At 33.8% G+C, this 20,655-nt stretch overlaps 1 protein-coding gene across 4 annotated transcripts in view; it reads left to right on the top strand.

Moving 5' to 3' along the window:
• Positions 1–20,655, top strand: part of FSTL5 (follistatin like 5) — a 696,991-nt gene that overhangs the window by 350,131 nt on the left and 326,205 nt on the right. For all 4 annotated transcript variants that reach the window (XM_012735602.3, XM_012735603.3, XM_012735600.3 and 1 more), the window contains exons 5-6: positions 2,357–2,553; positions 19,408–19,528. In XM_012735602.3, coding sequence (XP_012591056.1) covers positions 2,357–2,553; positions 19,408–19,528 — 318 coding nt within the window. The remainder of the gene's footprint in view (positions 1–2,356; positions 2,554–19,407; positions 19,529–20,655) is intronic.

Consider the following 20,655-nt stretch of genomic DNA (forward strand, 5'->3'; position numbering starts at 1 on the left):
TCTTCAGTGTTTAAATCCCATTTCCCTTCTGACTCTCAGCAACATTCTCATCTCCTCATTGCCTATGTTCCAAGGTCAGCACCCCCTCCCACCTCCACTCTGCACCCCTGCAGTCCATAGAAATGAAGGAGATACAGATCCAGGGTCATATATAAAAATCCAAGGTGCAGCTACTGGAATGGGTCATAATCCTGTTTCCCATTCTTCTATCACACATTCTTCTCCTTCCTGGTCCACATGTGCACACACACAAGCACAAATACGCATATTTGAAGGTTCTTTTTGTGCTTTCCCAGACACCAAAATTGCTAGCAGTGGCTCCAGATTTGTTTACTTCTTTCTTTTGTCAGTGAGTTTCTTGCTATTATGAAAACATATTATTATTATTATTCTTTAGTAGGAATAGAATAATGCAAGATTGACTTAATCTGCAGCACCAAGTTTACATTTTATTGTAAAAAAGAACTTGTTGACAGTATTGCTGAAAACTGAAATTGCTGAACAACAGTAGTCATTTCACTATCTTTGAAAAATAAAGATAGTCTATCATCTCTGTAGAAGAGATTGTATTTCACTTTGTCTTGAAAGAGAATGAGACTTCAAATAATGTTTGTCAACCCCATGCTTCTCAGACATATGTTTAAACATCTTTAGAAATCTTCTTTTAAAATTGTAGATGCTCTCAAAGCCTACTTGTAAAAATGTATCATAATTATAAAGCTAGAGGTTTTTTTTCTTAAAAATATGTTGTAAAAATTTTCAGCTAATATAACACGTAGTATTTAATTTGCAAATTATATTATGCACTGCATTCTTGTGTAATATATTTTATATTACATTGGCTATCAGCAGCATGCATTTTATTTCAATGAACTATTTATAAGTATATCATCATGTAAATATATCATCAAGTAAAATTCTTTGTAAAATAACTTGTGAAGATATTAGAGGAATTATAGTTATTTTGTGTTTCTTTGGGTTTATTTTTTGTTTGTTTGTTTGTTTTTGAGACAGAGTCTCCGTTTGTTGCCCAGGCTAGAGTGAGTGCCATGGCGTCAGCCTAGCTCACAGCAACCTCAAATTCCTGGATTTAAGCAATCCTCCTGCCTCAGCCTCCCAAGCAGCTGGGACAACAGGCACGCATCACCATGCCCGGCTAATTTTTTCTATATATATCAGTTGGCCAATTAATTTCTTTCTGTTTGTAGTAGACACAGGGTCTCACTCTTGCTCAGGCTGGTTTTGAACTCCTGACCTTGAGCGATCCACCCGCCTCGGCCTCCCAGAGTGCTAGGATTACAGGCGTGAGCCACCACACCCGGCCTGAATTGTAGTTATTTTTGAGAGGCATTAAGCCAAGCAATTATTTTCATTAACTATGATGCTCCTGGTATTGTGATGATTACTTACATGGGAGATACTGGAAATCTGTAATGTTGTATACATACACACACACACAGGGTGTGTGTGTGTATGTATACACACATGCATGTGCGCATACACACACACACACACATATATTTAAATTTCATTAAAGCAAATCCAACATCTATAAATATTTCAGATAAAAAATGTGGCATAATCTTCAATAAGCATATAATTTAGCTGTGAAGAAGAAATTTAGAAAGATCAAATTTAAGATAGCAAATGCAATTATATACCGTGTTATACATGGAGTTTCCTAAGAGGAGAGATAAATGAATAACAGAGCAATTAGAAAAGACTTTTTGAAGAACACTAATATAAGGAATGCCATTAAGAATAGCCAGAACTAACAGGGTGTGTGTGTGTATGTATACACACATGCATGTGCGCATACACACACACACACACATATATTTAAATTTCATTAAAGCAAATCCAACATCTATAAATATTTCAGATAAAAAATGTGGCATAATCTTCTAGAGCCAGATGTATATGCATTTAAATGCAAAACCCAGCGCAATTGAACCTTTTGCTTTGGGCAATTCATTTCACCTCCCTGCACCTGTAAAACTATCAATATAGAGATGTATAGTCAGGATGAAAAGTAAGACAATAGGTTTAAACTCTGGAGCAAATTGGAACTATCACATTTTTCTACGTCCCTCGTAGCATCAGCATCTTTGTCATGAAGAAATCACACAGTAAATATGTTGTTATTTAATATTTGAGTTGATAGAAATTATCTCTATCCTACAGTGGCAATAGTTCATTCCTTCTTTGAACAAATCATAAATCATGCAAAACTAGAAATGTAAAAATTATGTACATAGTATCATATCCATAAAATATCAGCTTCTAAACTTTAATAACATAAATTATTTATTTTCAATAATATTGCTTTGAAAATAACTTATTTCTTTTATTACAGGAGATAACTGCAAGACCACCGAATACAGCAAGATGAAAAAAATGCTTTTAGACTTACAAAACCAAAAGTATATTATGCAAGAAAATGAAAATCCTAATGGCGATGACCTAGCTCGGAAAAAGCTGTTGGTGGATCAAATGTTTAAGTATTTTGATGCAGACAGTAACGGACTTGTAGATATTAATGAGCTAACTCAGGTATGATTGTTTACTAAATTAACAAACTTACTGAAGTGTAACATACACAATATATTTGCATTTGTGTGAATTTACTGTATGATAATACTATATATATTTGATCCATATAATTAAAGTGTGAAAATACAATAATTTTCAGAGCAAATTTAACTAATTTATGGTATTTTACAGTTTGAAAGAGATTTCTACTTTTGATAGATTTTTATACCTTAAATACCTAAAGGAATTACAAGTTATTTATCTTATAGAATTTATGTGATCTTTCCTGATATATTCTGGAACCTATGTAATGTTTAATTTTCTATCAGTCAATAAAAGGTGGTTTATCCAAAATATAAATACACTATTGAACAGCAGTTGAGCATATCTATAGAAAAATATAAATAAAAACTTTAAGATAGTATTGAATCACTGACATATTCCAGTACTTTTAAATAATCAAGGATAAATTTGAACATATTAAATTTGGTTTTAATACTGTCTATACTATTAAAATGTGTAAAGGCCATGATTTCTTCAAAAACATATGGTGATTTTAGGGAGTAATGAAGAGAGAAGAAGCCAAACCAGGATAATAGAAAAATGGTGACAGTAATGATGGATTTTGCTGACTTTGATGATCCCAATAACATATCTTTAGGCAGATTTTGCTCCTGCCCTTAACAGTGAATATAGGTTTGGAAAAAAACATTAGATAAGCTATTTTCTAAGCTTTGGAATAGTGTAACATTTTAAAGACTTCATATTAAAATCACCTTGTTAGCAAATTTGATTATATTAATAGTCATCATCATCCAAATTAATTATCATTAATTATTAAGATAATATTCATTATCTTCTTTAATTTCAGTTTATTGAGTAATTACTAAATTCCAGGCATTAGTATTTAAGAAATTGAACTCTAGGATTAGAATACAATTAGAAGCTATTGTAATTAAAACATTTATGTTGTCATATGCCCCATGATTTTTTTGCAAGAATGAAACTCTTGAAACTTATATTTTATAGTAATAATAAATGACTAGTTAATTTAATTAAGGCTTGCCATCTTGATCTATGTGTGCTTGACAATTTGAAATGTTTGGGGTCTTATTCTACTTTTTAATTTTAAATTTTTTATGATTTTTTTTTTAGTTTTTATTAACATAGCTGCACCACTGTAGCCATTGGTTGGACACAAAATATGATCAGATCAAATCTAGTTATTCTCAGAGAATCCACATCTAAATCCAAAAGAAAGATTGCTAAGCATTGGGAAATGGCAGTGTACAGCACTGCATTCATACATATTTCAAGTTTCCATTGTGTTCCAGTTTGTATTAGTTTTCTAGTGCTGCCATAACAAAATACTACCAACTGTGTGGATAAAGCAACAGAAATTTATCATCTCACTTCTGGGAGCTGGATGTCCAGAAGCAAGGTGTTAACGTGGCCATGCATTCTCTGAAGCCTGTGGGGAGGGTCCTTACTACTCCCTGGGGCTTCAAGTAGCCCCAGACACTCTCTGGCATTCCTTGGCTTGTAGGGCAATCACTCTAATCTTTACTTCTGTAGTCATAAGATATTCTCCCTGTATGTTTTTCTTCACATGGTCTTCCTTCTCATAAGGACATCAGTCATATCAGATTAAGGGTGCACCCTACTCCAGAATGAATTTATCTTAATTTATCTTATTGTAGCGGCAATGACTCTATTTCCAAATAAGTTCATCTTCTGAGGTACTGGGGGTTAGAATTTAAATATATCTTTTGGGAGACACAATCCAATCCATAATAAAGTTCATCTGCTACAAAGTTCAGTTTTGTTTTCTCAACTACTTTTAATGTTGACTTTATGTCTGAAGAATATTTTTTTCAAATCATCTGAAAGTTATGATGCTGTGAGAGCAGAAGATGTCTTTAGACTCTCATGTATATATTAGCCAACCAAGAGGCACATGAAGGTAATAATCTAGGAAGGTTCTTACTCACTTCTTTCTGCATACATCCTATTCACCTACAGAAGAGTATCTTGGTTACTTCCAAGCTTTAGCTATTATGAATAAGGATACTGTAAATGTATGTGTGCAGGTTTTGTGTGGACATATATATAAGTTGTTAACTATTTGGGGTAAAAATCAAGGAGCACAATCACTATGTCATATGGTAAGAGTAAGTTTAGTTTGGTAAGAAACTGCCAAACTGTCCTGCGAAGTGGACACACCATTTTGCATTCCCACCAGCACTGAAGGAAAGAGTTCCTCTTGCTCCACATCAACACCAGCATTTGGTGTTGCCATTGTTCTAGATTCTGACCATTCTATTCTGTGTGTAATGGTATCTCATGATAGTTTTAATTTGCATTTCCCTGATGAGATACAATGAGGAGCATCTTTTCATATGCTTATTTGCCATCTGTATATCTTCTTTGGTGAAGTTTCTGCCCAGAACATTTGCGCATTTTTCAATCATATTGTCCATGTCTCACTATTAAATTTTAAGAATTCTTTGTATATTTTGGATACAGTGCTTTGTTAAATATGTCTTTTGAGAATATTTTCTCACAATCTGTAGCTTGTCTTTTCATTCTCTTGATATTTTATTTGTGGAGCAGAAGCTTTTTAATTTTGATAAAGTTCAGTTTATCAATTATTTACTTGATAGATTGTGCCACTGGCGTTTTATCCAAAAACTCATTGTTATGTTCATGATTATCTAGGTTTTATGCTATGTTATATTGTGCATATGAGTATATTTCTCATATGTGCATATGAGTATATTTCTAGGCTTTCTATTCAGTTTCATTGATTGATTTATCTAATCTTGCACCAATGACATACTGTCTTGATTACTTTAGATTTATAGCAAGCCTTGAAAGTAGGTAGTGTTAGTTCTCCAATATTGTTCTTCTTCAATATTATGTTGGCTATCCTAGGACTTTTGTCCCTCCATGTAAACTTTAGAATTGGTTTATCAATATCCACAAAATAACTTATTGGGATTTTGATTGGGATTCACTGAATATATAGATCAAGTGGGGCTAGGCGCGGTAGCTCAGGCCTGTAATCCTAGCACTCTAGGAGGCCAAGGTGGGCGGATTGCTCCAGGTCAGGAGTTCGAAACCAGCCTGAGCAAGAGCAAGACTCCATCTCTACTATAAATAGAAATAAATTAATTGGCCAACTAATACATATAGAAAAAAATTGCCTGGGCATGGTGGCACATGCCTGTAGTCCCAGCTACTCAGGAGGCTGAGGCAGGATTGCTTGAGCCCAGGAGTTTGAGGTTGCTGTGAGCTAGGCTGACGCCACGGCACTCACTCTAGCCTGGGCAACAAAGCGAGACTCTGTCTCAAAAATAAAATAAAAATAAAAAAATAAAAAGTATATCAAGTGGGAAGAACTGACATCTTGACAATGTTGAACATACCTATCCATGAACATGGGGAATTTCTCCAGTTATTTAGTTCTTCCTTAATTACATTCATCACAGTTTTGCAGTATTCCCCCTATAGATTTTATACAAATTTTATACATTGATTAGATTTACACCTATTTCATTTTGGAGGGTGCTAATGTAAATGGTATTATGATTTAATTTTAAATTATACCTATTAATTGCTGGTAGGCATAGGAAAGCCATTGACTTTTGTATAATAACCTTGTATCCTGAAAACTTGCTATAATTGCTTATTAGTTTCAGGAGGATTTATATCAATTTTTTTTTTTTGAGACAGAGTCTCACTTTGTTGCCTAGGCTAGAGTGAGTGCCGTGGCGTCAGCCTAGCTCACAGCAACCTCAGACTCCTGGGCTCAAGCGATCCTTCTGTCTCAGCCTCCCAAGTAGCTGGGACTACAGGCATGCGCCACCATGCCCGGCTAATTTTTTCTATATATATTAGTTGGCCAATTAGTTTCTTTCTATTTATAGTAGAGATGGGGTCTCGCTCTTGCTCAGGCTGGTTTTGAACTCCTGACCTCGAGCAATCCGCCCGCCTCGGCCTCCCAGAGAGCTAGGATTACAGGCGTGAGCCACCGCGCCCGGCCTATATCAATTTTTTATATAGTCTATATAGACAACCATGTCATCTATGAACAAAGCCACTTTCCTAAACTGTATAATTTTTAAATCCTTTTCTAGTCTTTTCTAGTCTTATCAAATTACCTAGGACTTCAGTACAATGTTGGAAAGGAATGGTGAGAGGGGGCAGCCTTGAATGTTCCTGATTTTTGTGAAAAAGTTTCAGGCTTCTCACTATTCATTATGATGCTAGCTGTAGGATTTTTGTAGATATATTCTTCATCAAGTGGAAGAAGTTCCCCTCTACTCCCAGTATATTGAGAATTTTTATCATGAATAAATGTTTGATTTTTTCAAATGCCTTTTCTGCATCTATTGATATGATCATATGATTTTTATTCTTTAGGTTGTTGATTTAATGGATTACACTAAATGGTTTTTGAACACTGAATTGGGCTTGAAACCTGAGATAAATCCCACTTGCTCATTGTGTAAAAAAATTTTCATATATTATTGAATTTTATTTGTTAATATTTTTGAGGACTTTTTCATTTATGCTCATGAGAGATATTGATCAGTAGTCTTTTCTTGTAATATCTTTTCTGGTTTGGGGATTAGTATAATGTTTGACTCATAGAATGAGTCGGGAAGAATTCTCTCTGCTTCTATCTTCTGAAAGAGACTGTAGAGAATTGATACACGTTCTTTCATAAACTTGGGACTATATAATATCATAATTTAATATAAAATTTCAAATAATTTAAATTAGGATAAGAAGAGAAATGATCTTAATGGTGTCCGTTAATAAGTTACAAGATATTATTAGGAGAGAATATAATATAAAACTCAAAAATTCTGCTAGTCACAAGTAAAAATTTAAAAGTACAATTTGGCCATGGGTTTTATAAATGCAGCACAAAAGCTGGCTGCATACGCTCTTTTCTTGCTCCATATGATGAAGTTATATTCTGGAGTTTCTTTTGCAGATTTTCAAGTAAATTAGAACGTAGGAGGCTGTTTAGTTGAAAGAAAAAAGACATAATAAAAAGCAGTAAGGAAGTAGGCTCCTTTGTACTATAGTTAGAAAGTTTTCATAACAAGAAAGTGTTTGTTAAAATGAACTGACCAGTTATAGAAATAGATCTCATTCAGTCCACCTCTTCAACATTCTAGTTTTATGTAAATGTCTATAACTGCACATTTAGTCTTTCTGTCTGAGACTTATTTTTGTATTTAGAAAATATCTGATGATAAAATACTTATTCCTTACAAAGTGAAATTTTAAACTCTTGAACAAACACTGTTCTTGAAGTTGATAAAATTGATGTTAGAATACTTGATTTGTTATTGGCAATTGAAGATCTGGAAGAGCTAAAACAAGTAATAAATGAAGAAGAGAAATCAACAGAGATTAAGATGGGATATGCACATCAAAAGACCAAAAAGAACATGTATCAAATAGCAAATGAGCAAGTGGCCCTAAATTGAGGAAATCTTAGGAAAATTTTTTTTAAATTATCTTTTTTATTATCATAGCATAGTGGTTAAGACCATGAGCCTGGGTTCAAATCACATCTCTATTGCTTACAAGGTATGTAACTTATGGCAAGTTACTTAAACCTCTGTGTCTCAGTTTCCCTATCTATACACTAGCAATAATAATAATATCCTATACATAAGTTTTATGTGATACTTTTATTATTTGGAATATGTAAGCCTTTTAGAAGAATAGCTAGCACATAAAAAGTATGATGTAATTGTTAGCTATAATTATATTTTCATACATAACTTTCATGAAGATGCAGTGGATGATAGTGGAAATAAAGAGGCCATATACATGTGACTTAGTGTATCAGAGATTAATAAATATTTTCATTATGCTAAACCTTTGCATTACTTTAATGCTTAGGGTTGGATGGTGGGTGAGAACAAATCAAATATATTAGTAGCCACTGTAAACCAGAAAAATATATACATCTTTAAACAAGTTAAGTTTTAACACCAATTTTTCAATGAAAAAATTTTCTTGCAAAGGAAGAGAAATAGTTTTGCTTACTTCAAGAAATTAGTGACATAAATGACAGCATGATATTTATTTTGTTCCTCTCATTTGAATGGTTTATCTACCTGTCTCATGTAGCTAGCATGAGTGCTATTAAATCCTGAGGGTTCTGTTCTAAAGACAAGGAAATATTATCATTCTGTAATCACTGTGATCCTGGGCATTTCTCCCTCAGATTAAAGAGCATCCATGTGTTACAAATAAAATGTTAAATTGAACTGAACTTTAAATAAATATCATATAAATTTTATTTTGAGATGCTAAATATATATTTTACTAAAATGTCTCTACATACATCTAAGTATTAAATACTTAAATTCATGCAGGTTTTTTCTTGCCCATAAAATTTTTAAGGAGTAATGAAAGCATTATTTTGAAAAATGAGACACAAATGTGTTATGAAAGAAACAATGCATTTTCATTGACTATGTTTTACAACATAAATATTTTTTTTAAATACAAGTCCTCAGTTATGTATTGATATAATTCAGATTCTGTTGTCTCTCTTTAGTTTCTCTTTGAGCTCTACAGAAAAAAAATATATATTTGCAAAAACTCATTAGGACTTGATCAAAGATGTGTAAGGGAGGTAAAGGGTAGGTTTGCATCACATATTACCTAATCACAAATTGAAATTCAGTTTAGATTGAGTACTTGATACACTTTTTCTTTTCTTGTTCTCTATGCAAGGTGTGCCTTGAATTTTCTACACCCTAGATACAATACCCAAGTCTACCTCTAAACTCTGATTTCTGGACTTTTCCCATGGCTACAAATACTGTATCATGCAAAACAATATGGGTCTATTTTAAATACTCCTCCTAAATTTTTATAACCAAGACATCACATTTCACAGTTGTGAACATCTACTTTCCTTAAAAAATAATGCCAAGTTATAGAATGTAACAATCCAACATCAAAAAATAGTATCTGTCACCATCTTCTCTCAGGCGGTGGTAGGGGACACATTTATCTGCAGTCCTAGAGGCTAGTGGCAATTCCTGGCCTCTGCCATCTACCTTATTTTGTATGCCCTCAGAGACAGGTAAAATCCACATATTTTTCAATTACCTTAAGTGTATATTGGACCCACTTTAACCTCTTTCTTTCTGCCTCTCCAAAATATATAGAGTTAGATGGTAAAGTAGAATGAATTATCTATCAAATTTGTATTTTACAGGAATAGAACAGTACTGTTCCCTCTCATACATAAGCATCTTAATTTCTGTAGGACAATAGTAAAATCCAATCACATTTAAAGGTTTTATTTGTTTGTGTGTCTTTGTTTTTCACTGCCAATATTAAAAATGGGTAGATGGGCATATTGTTTATTTAATTCTGGGTGGCCCTATATTTTTTCTGGAAACTGTGCTATATTGTTTGAATCCTATTCAGAATAAGGTTGTAGAACTGAATTATTTTACTTATTCGACCACTGAATAATTGTGGTAGGAAAGGAACTACTAAAAGTCTTTTCTTTTTCTTATGACCATTCTGACAAGGTGTAAATCCTCTGCCTCAGTGGTACTCTTAAATGTAAACAGGTACTATGAGGATCTCTCTCTTCCTTCTCTTAAGTTGTCTTCCCCAACAGTAAGACTTAAGCACTCTCTTTGGGGCTGCTGTGAAATCTGAGCTTCAAAAATGCTTGCTTAAATGAAAATTTTCCTTGGAGAATTATCCCCCAAATTGGTTTAACTTTCCAATGTATATCTCAAAGAATAATAGCTCACGTCAAGGCTTCGACAAACAGGTAAAGAATATTCTTTTTTGAAAGCATGATCACAGACTTAATCAAGGTATCCTGGTATCTCTGCTACATGTTGTATGTATGTCTGGTGTGGTCAGTGATTCAGCCATATAGCACCATATTTGTGGTTTTGAGAACATCTATCATTCTTAAAACAGACCTGGGTGTATAATGGCTGAAACTAAGATTTTAGGATAAGATGACCTAAGGTATGTATCTGGTCCTCCTGACAGCCTAGCATGTAGGAAAAAAAAAATCACTAGAGGAAAGAAGATTAAGGATCATTTGCTATGCAAAGAATTCTTCTGGGTGGTTTATTCACATACTTATTGAAGTCACTGAGAATATTGAAAGAGTATGGGTAGACAGAAATATCCCTGAAGCAGGAGTTAAATCCATTAGTGAATTGTGGGGAGAGGATAGGAAAGAATCATGTATCAAAACTGCTTGAGATTTAAAGGAGTGGATCTATCTATTATCTCATTTCTCTCTCTGTTTCTCTCTCTAACTCTCTCTCTCTCTCTTTCGCTCTCTCTTTCCTCTATCTTTCTATTTATCTATCTGGAGAAGACTAGTTTTGAAAAAGGAAATATTTCAGAAATACCAATAGGGAGCCATTCAATTGTCTACCACCTTCCTTACACTGAGGTAGAATGGACATGTAAAAAAAATGAGCCTTTAATTAAATTAATTAAAATTACTGGCCAAACAGTTTTATTAAAAGGCAGCCAGATTTTTCTAAAGTCAGTATTGTGAAGAACATATTTTTATAAGACATTGAAGGCAAAGGAGAGTTTTCTGATCAGAGAGCAGAATTTCCAGAGGGCACAATGATGGATTTGGATTGGAGAAGAAAGGAAATTGGGTCCAACTGGGACATGTGCAGAGCAAGGCGGAGAGACTTGGATTTCACAGGGTGACAGATGTAAAACAGGGTAAAAAACACACAAAAAAATGTCTCTACATGTTCCCTTAGAGGAGAATGGGCAACTATATCTTGCATTGTGATCTTGTATGTTTGGTTCTCAGGGCCAGATGAAGGATGCATAGTAGGCTTCACTTGATCGAACGGCAGCCTTGAGTTTGTTGGCAGCAGAGGGGTACTTGCAGTACAACGGTGCTAACAACTTGGCAAGTCTTGGCCTTTCTCCATTTGATAAAATAACACCCGTAGAATTTAAGTAAGCAGTCATCCTCTTGTGATTCTGAGGTAGACAAGCAGCTGCATTGAGTATATTGATTTAGGTTTTTCTCCATTTAGATTCTGTCATCTTAATAAGCTGATTTACATTAGAAGTGCATATTAGGATGAAATAATATTTCCCTAATGTACACACATACCAATTCTTTATTAAGATAATAAAAAGAACTACTTGTTCACAGGATTTAGATTATTACATTATACATATTTGACTTAAAATACCATTTGCTCAATGACTTCCATATGTAAATACATTCACAAAATTAAATAAAAAGCAAACATAAAAAAGTAGCTATTTTCAAGCTTACAAGATGGGCATAGCAATGAGTTTTGTTTAAAAAAAACACATTTGCACATATCAAGTATGTTTCTTTAAAAATTATTAGAAATGTTACCGAGGGGAATGGACAGTAAATCTTTACTTTGAGTTGATAAATCCTATCACAATTTAAAAGATTTCTTTAAAAGTTCTGATCTAGTCAGCAAATTTATTTTCTATAACATTAGTAATAATTGTTTTGTTTCATGGATAAAAAGCTGTTTCAGTGGGAACCAACTAAATGCAAATAAATAAGCATTTGTGTGGATAAGGAAGTAAGATTAAGTGAGGATTTCTAGGGAATGCCATGGTAATTAATCCTATTTAACATAGGAGGGTCAGAAGCACAGAGGAATTTGTCCAAATCATCCCTTAGAGGAGAATGAACAACTATTTCTTGCGTTTTAAAGCCCATAATCCTATCTAGTATACAAAATAAAGCAAGAGAAACCAGGGGCTTGACAGAGAATGCATTGTCAATGCCAGTAGAACCTAGTAGTACTGGACATTTCCTTGCCAATGCTAAAGATTTCAGAATAATAATAGCAACAATTCACACTTATGAGAAAAAGATAAGGCCTGTAACTATTAGTTTGTGTGCTATAATTAAAAAACAGTACTTTCAATTGCATCTGGAAACCTCAGTAACTAGTTTCAGATCTATTTTTTTTTTAAGTGCTGTTCATGACATGCACAGAACAACTGGAATATTAAACTTTAGGTTTCTTAAAAATTTTAAGCATATTTTGTAGCATCTTTTCTTGAGGTCAAGATACATTTAAAAATTTTGAATTCATATTCAGAGACTCCTTATAAGCCATGCAGGATACCTTAAAAGTAAAATACTTTCCTTCCCACCAGTAGCTTAATAATAATAAAATAATAATATATCTTTGATTAGTATTTCAAAAGAATTAGTTAGCTCTATAAATTTTTTAAAAAATATTTTATTAGGCACTTTAGAAAATCTAAAAGAAAACTTATATTGCATTTTTTCTATTTAATTATTTTCTTTTAATACATCTTTTCAAGGGGATAGCATCTTTTATATATGATTAAACAATTAAAATTTATAATATTATTTACTCTTAGTCCTTTCACATTATTTTTTAAAGCACTGTTGATAAATGTGTAATTATCTTCTTTAATAATTTGATTGCATGTTTCCACTCATCCTCTCTGGGATAAAAACTCCATGAGGGCAGGGATTGTGTTGTTCTTATTGACTAACTTACCACCCGCACCTGGCAAAGTTCTCAGTACATACTGGGTGCAAAGAAGAGAAAAAAATGAGGAGAGAGGAAGGAAGAAAAGAAATAAAGAAAGGGAGGAGACAAGAAGGTGTTCAGACCACATAGTAGAGAAGCCAACTTGTAGTTAGTATGTGGGAGAAGCATAAATCTAATACCAAGAGATGTGCGTTCCTACCAAAGGAAGACACTTATCTTCTAACCCTTAGTCTTTGATGTAATCTGCACATTTGCCAAAGACAGAGATAAAATATATCCCTCTCCTTAACTTCAGAAAATACTTTAATGGCCTTTCTTTAAAAAGAGGAGCACTGAGCACTAGTGTCAAAATCATTGTGACAGTGACATGATCATAATTTTTTTGGGGAAAAATATTTTGTAAAGGAATGGGGAAGAGCTCACATGACTTGAACATGTGAGTGATGTGTTTCTACGTGAGTTTACAGTTGCTGTTTCTCTACTGGCCCCACTAAGGAAAGTAAAGAAAAAAACACAGAACTGGACAATCCCAATCCATTATCCTTCTCACCCCTACACACATTCTTTCATCACGTGGTCTGTGTTCACGCCATCCAAATTAATCCCATGTAGAAGAATGAAACAGAACCCCTATCTCTCACCATATACAAAAATTGATTTAAGATGGAAAAACACTTAAATGTAAGGCATGAAACCATAAAAATTCAAGAAGAAAATGTAGGAAAAACTCTTCTAGACATAAGCCTATGCAAATAATTTATGAAGAAGACCCCAAAAGCAAATACAGCAACAACAAAATAAATAAATAAATGAAACTTGGTTAAATTAAAAAGCTTTTGTGAAGCTAAGGATATAATCAACAGAGCAAATAGACAATCTACAGAATGGGAGAAAATATTTTCAAACTATGCATCCAACAAAAGGCTAATATTTAGAATTTACAAAATACTCAAAAAAAAAAAATGTAACCACCAAATAACCCCATCAAAAATGGGCAAAAGATACGAACAGAAGTTTTTTTCAAAAGAAGTAGACAAATGGCCAAAAAAACATATGAAGAAATGCTCAATATCATTAATCATCAGGAAAATGAAATTTAAAACCACAGTGAGTGTCACCTTACCCAGTTAGAATGGCTTTACTCAAAATGTCCCAAAACAACAAATGCTGGCATGGATGCATAGAGAAAGCAACACTTACGCACTGTTGGTGGGACTGAAAATTGGTACAACCTCTATGGAAAACAGTATAGAGATTTCTCAAAGAAGTAAAGAAGTAGACTTACCATTCAACCCATCAATCCCACTATGGATGTCTATTCAAAGGAAAAGAAGTCATTTTATCAGAAGGACACCTCCACCCAAATGTTTTTTGCAGTACAATTCACAATCTTAAAGATGTAGAATCAACTTAAGTGCCCAAAAATTCATGAGTGGATTAAGAAAATGTACACACACACACACACAAACACACACACACACACACACACACACACACACACACCATGGAGTACTACTAAGTCCCCAAAAGTAATGAAATAATGTCATTTGCAGCAACTTGGCTGGAACTGGAGATAATTATCTTAAGTATCTCAGGAATGGAAAAGCAAGCACCACATGTGCTTTCTAATACTTGAGAGCCAATTGATGGGTGCACACAGGCACAAAGAGCTGTAAAAGTCATTGGAAGTCAAAAAGGTGGGAGAGGCAGAGAGGGGTGAAAACCTACCTATTGTGTACAATGAACACTATTTGGGTGATGGACACACTAAAAGCCTTTCAACACCAGCATTGTTAAAGATATCCATTTAACAAAAATATTTTGTACCCCCTTAATAATTTGAAAGAAAAAAGTCAATAACGTCTTTTATCCATTTTATGAAAGCCAGTATATATAGTCCTTGGATTTCCAAATCATCCCATATCCCCAGAAATGTAACACACATACCTCTCTATAACAGGGAGACGATACATCTACACCCATTCCTGACACATTCTATTTCTCTTCTCACTTTTATCTATCTTTTGATCACTGTCATCATCTGACATAATATGTGTTTTACATACATGTTTCTTTACTCTCCTTTCACTAGAATATAAATTCTACATGGGAGTGATTTTTGTCCATCCTATTGTCTGCTGTGTTTTCAGAGCCTAGGAAAGTGCCTGACACATAGTAGGCAATAAAAAATGATTTGTTAAATGGATGATTGAATAAATGAGTGAAGAAGAATGGTAACGAGACTGGTATAGTCTAGACAGAGCAGTTGATTTTATTGTTTATTTTGAAACAAAAGAGAATACAGTGCCTAATTCATTGACCCATTCTTGAATTATTATTAGTCCTTATGCAACTTTGACAATTTATTACATTGAATTTCAATATGTACCCCTTCTGGTATGCTGTGTGTCTTAACTCCCCTGTTGTCATCCACTCTGGTAATATTTCTACCTTGTCACACTGATCTTAACCTCTGTGGAGCCTAAGATTCCTATAAGTTAAACTCTGATCCAGGAAAAAAAAATATATATATATATAAAATATTTCTTGTAGCCTTAAGGAGTTCACCCAAACATTGGTAAGTTTGGGAAGCCTTCTTACTATTATACAAGAGATAATTGGAATTATGATTGACCTCCTTAACTGAGGCATCATCATAGGATATTTAAATTATAATATGTTCAGTGAGTCTGTCCCTATCATGAATTGCGAATCCAGAAGTAACATATGTATTTTGAGAGGCCTAGAGTGAAAAGTTTTTGTAACGGATAGATACCAGGCTCTAAATGAAAGAAACTGGGGGAACTACCAGAGTCCTACAAGTTGGGATCCCCTGTGCCAGAGAGCGGTCAACATGTAGTGGGGAAGGAAGGCTACTTATATATTCCATCTTACTTTCTTCTTGACAGTCAAACACTCATCACTGTTAGGCTGCCACATCTCTGTCTCTGTCTATCCAAAACAATTTTTCCAGGCTGATTGAAAGGTCCTACAAACTCATCATACTGTATACATTAAATATGCTTCATTTTTTTGTATATCAATTGTATCTCAATAAAGCCATTAAAAACAAGAAAAAAAGAAAAGTCATAGAAAAATTACTCCTTCATTAGGAACACACCACAAGTGTGTTAAAACTTCCCATCTGGAAACTTAAAGGAAAGAAATGGTTGCTAGAAATCGTGTTTTACATGGTTATTTCTTCAACCAAGAATAATCAATATATATATTTGAAATATTGATGAATGAGAAAATGAATCACCCATGTCCTGCCCATGAACATGCTCTACTACAGATGAGAAGAGCTTTTTATAAACAAAGCTTACTAGTCGGAACAATGAGTTGCTTCAGGACCCAATCATTAAAACAAGATGCCCACCTTAAGTTGTATAATCATGGTCTTATCAAGCTAGCCTTATGCAAGAGCCAGTGATCAGGAAAAAGGTTGAAGTCCATTCTCTTGGTCTAATAGATAAATTTAATTTGAGTAAATATTAGAATGGAAATAAATAAGAGACAGAAAATGATAAAAACTTTTCCCCCAACTTTCTATTCTCTGTCTACTTACAAATAAATATGAGAATAAAAGTCACTAAAATGTTATTAAATAAAAGTAACTAAAATATTATTAAAATCCCTGACCAAACTCATGTTATTGTATCTTTAATATTACCACAACGCTAACATTGCACATGTTTAAGAATCATATAGTCAGACAAGATCACATACTCTGCCACTACTCCCAGCCCCCAGGAAAAGTCAAAAGTCATTTTCTGTGATCTAACTAATAACAGATGGAAAATGACTGAGAGCTTTGTTGCTCTCTAAATAGAAAAGCAGTAGTAATTGTTTTCCCATCAGGCTTATAGGAGAGATGGCTTCAGCATTAGGTAGTTTGGTCAATCCCTCCAGCTGGATTCTGTAAAACTCTAGGGCTTAAAATTTGCCATCTATGATATCTATTTGTGTGGATCACTTAAACCAGATAAGCTTTTTGCCTTTTTTTTTTTCCTCCTCTAAGGTGACAAATGGCAGCTTAACCAATAAAATTTTAATACATATGCATGCATAAGGATAGAGATTCACTGCTGAAGTTCTACATAGCAGTGCCCACGCTTATATTGCATGTCGCTGCTTAGGTGGCCAGAGAGGGCACCGGAGGCTCCAGTGACTCTCGAGCTTAACCCCATCTTAGAGCTGTCTCCACAGCCCATCCACCCTCAGACATAATCAAACTTTCAACATAGGAGTGTTCCAAAAAGGTTTAAGAAAATAGTTCAAAACCAACTGAGGGTCTTTAGAAACGAGCATCACCAGTCTGCTATTGATGTGATAAAGTCTGAATCATTCTGCTCTCCCAAAAGTAAAGAAAAGCCATTGTGAATGTGCAATCCTAACTGTTAGGTTTGTTCCAGGTGGAAACCCAAAAAGTATGTATAGGACGGAATGTGATTATTGGAAAACTAAGACACTGATCATAAAGCCTGTAAGACAATAGCTGCAGGAGAGTCCTGAGGTTGTAAATCTAACTCTGACCACAGGTGGTTGTGGAACTGGGTAATGTTCAGGGAAAAAAAAAAAAAACACCTTCCCCAAACTTCCATCCAAACCTCCCATAGAACCCACTGCTCTCCCTTTTTCTCCCATGGGCGCTCATTTTTGGCCTCCACCCATCTGCACCCAGATGGTCAAAATAAACAGTGTTTTGCTACACATGAGGCTTGGTGTGTCTCCCTCTTGGCTCTGGACATAATGATAATATGCACAAGCTGATATCTGGAGTTTGCAGGGAATTATTTGAAGAATAAATACATTGTGTAAAAATCATTATTTTTTAATATTGTGATTACTTTTAAATATATATTAATACCATCTGTTAAGTAGTACACCTGACTCTGTATATGTGAGTGAGTACGTGTATGTGTAAATCTTCACATTCATTTTCTAATTGAAAAAAGGATAAATGATTTGCCTGTAATTTAGAGCTATTATGTGGCATTGGCAGAAACTGAACCCATAGCTGACTGACTTCATAGCCTGTGTTTTTATTATTATTATTACATTGGACTGATTTTAAAATAAACAAACATGGGCCGGGCGCGGTGGCTAATGCCTGTAATCCTAGCACTCTGGGAGGCCAAGGCAGGTGGATCGCTCAAGGTCAGGAGTTCAAATCCAGCCTGAGCAAGAGTGAGACTCCGTCTCTACTAAAAATAGAAAGAAATTAATTGGCCAACTAAAAATAAATAGAAAAAATTGGTCGGGCATGGTGGCACATGTCTGTAGTCCCAGCTACTTGGGATGCTGAGGCAGGAGGATCGCTTGAGCCCAGGAGTTTGAGGTTGCTGAGAGCTAGGCTGATGCCATGGCACTCTAGCCTGGGCAACAGAGTGAGACTCTGTCTCAAAAAAATAAAACAATACAAACAAACAAACAAAATACTGTGATTCATAGCCCCAAGCAATATGAATTACTGTCTTTGTATGTGGGAGAGTACGAAAGACCACAGACACAGATATGCAGCTACCCACAATGAATAGGAATATCTGAGAAATCTTGGGGAGCTCCGTTATGTAACAGGCAATAGTCAAAATCAGCAGAGTATAAAAAAAGCCATACCCTCAGTCTGTAGGACTGAGTACAGAGTAGAAAAGCAGTTTGATGTTATCTGCACCCATGCTTGGATAGATTTTCATCATCAATCGGTGCATTAATTCTATTTGGCTCCTGGAAACAGTCGTTTGCTTAATAGCTCTTTTGTGACCAAGCGAGTTCCTGCACAATCCCAAATGACTTAAAATCCAGCTGGGGAGGAGTTTAGGCAGTGGAAAAAAAGAAACTCACTTCATTTTATATCAATAATATGAGGAAGAAAGTTGGAACAAACTGCCTCACCATTTTTTATTGGGAAATAGCGCTGTTTTATTTTGACATAGGTCACTGAGACACAGGAGGCAATTTTCAGTGGAGGCATTTCCTTGAGTCAGTATAAATGGAACAAAGTAAATGAGTGAATAGAAAATGTTCTTTTGATGTTTAGATTTGTCAGGTCCTACTATAGGACTTTTGTATTAGAATGCCTGGACTAAATTCTAAGGACCTATCTTAACTTTCTAGCTTTGAAATGGTTAACAATAATTGTTCGGTAACTGAAAACCTGGATTTTTCACCAATTGCATTCTTTGCCCTGCTGCAGATTTGAAATGATGTATTATGTGATTATTTCATATCATAAATTATACTATAGAAATTTTAACACACAGATATAAAAGTATGGCTATAATTTTCTTGTCAGGTGATAAAACAAGAAGAACTTGACAAGGATCTTTCTGATTGTACTTTGTATGATCTACTGAAATATGATGATTTTAATGCTGACAAGCATCTGGCTCTGGAAGAATTTTATAGAGCATTCCGTGAGTACAAGATCCATTCTCCAGTTTCTCTTTGTTCTTTTTCCTGTTGCTTTACACAATATGGTATGTTTACATGATCTCAGAGAACAAGTTGTTTACAAGAGAAGTGATATATTGATAGAATTTAAAATTTTGGTGGGATTGAAGCATATATAAAAGCTAAGAGATTTAGTAGGTCTAAAATGAACAGTTGGAAATATTTGATAACCTTTGATATAATATCAAATATTAAATTATTTTATATTAAACATTTTCTATTAAAAATTAAATATTTTATATTGAAATATTTGATATATGATATCATCAATTCTTATTGATTCTAGTTTAAGACATTTATTTCACATGCTGCTTCCAAGGTTATTTTACAGTAGGAACAACAATTGACCAGTTGTCACCAAATATCTATTAAAAGCAATTTACACAATCACATTTTTAAACTTCATTGGGAAACCAAAGTGGATTAACAGATGGAGTATCCATATATTTGAGGAGCAATAATTAGCTTTAGAATGAAAATTATATTTATATTAAGGTAATTCAGACTAATTTATATATGTTCAATTTGCTAAATGTATCTTAAATTTAGAAAATGTGTTTTATAAAGGATAGTTATAAAGATGACTTGGCTAACCAAAATTATGTATCAGGTTATTCTTTAAAAATAATTTAAAGAGAAAGAACTAAGACACAAAAAACAGAAAGCAAAGATTTAAAGGCTATATGCAGAAGGAGGAAAACATAATACATTAACTAGTTGATATTTGAAAATAACCAAACAAATCAAATTAAACAGGACTTAATTCAATTAAGCACCTGAAACAAAAATATAATTTATTTACTTATTTTTTTTCAGAAAAGACAGGAAATAGGCTATGTACTTGATGTAAGAAGATTTTCTTTTGAATTATGCCTTGGCCATTTTGTCATTTATCAGCTATTTGATATTGTAGACTTTACTTAAATCTATCATTCTTCTTAAAAAATTCATGTAAATAAAGATAATTATCTTACCAAATGATAAATTTTATTAAAACATTGTGTTATATTTTATGCAATATTTTATATAAGCAAAATAATATATGAGAAAAAGTTGCAGATTATGAATTTTTAGAGCAATACAGTTACGT

Source organism: Microcebus murinus, chromosome 15 (assembly GCF_040939455.1).
Source record: "Microcebus murinus isolate Inina chromosome 15, M.murinus_Inina_mat1.0, whole genome shotgun sequence".
Taxonomy (NCBI): Eukaryota; Metazoa; Chordata; class Mammalia; order Primates; family Cheirogaleidae; genus Microcebus; species Microcebus murinus.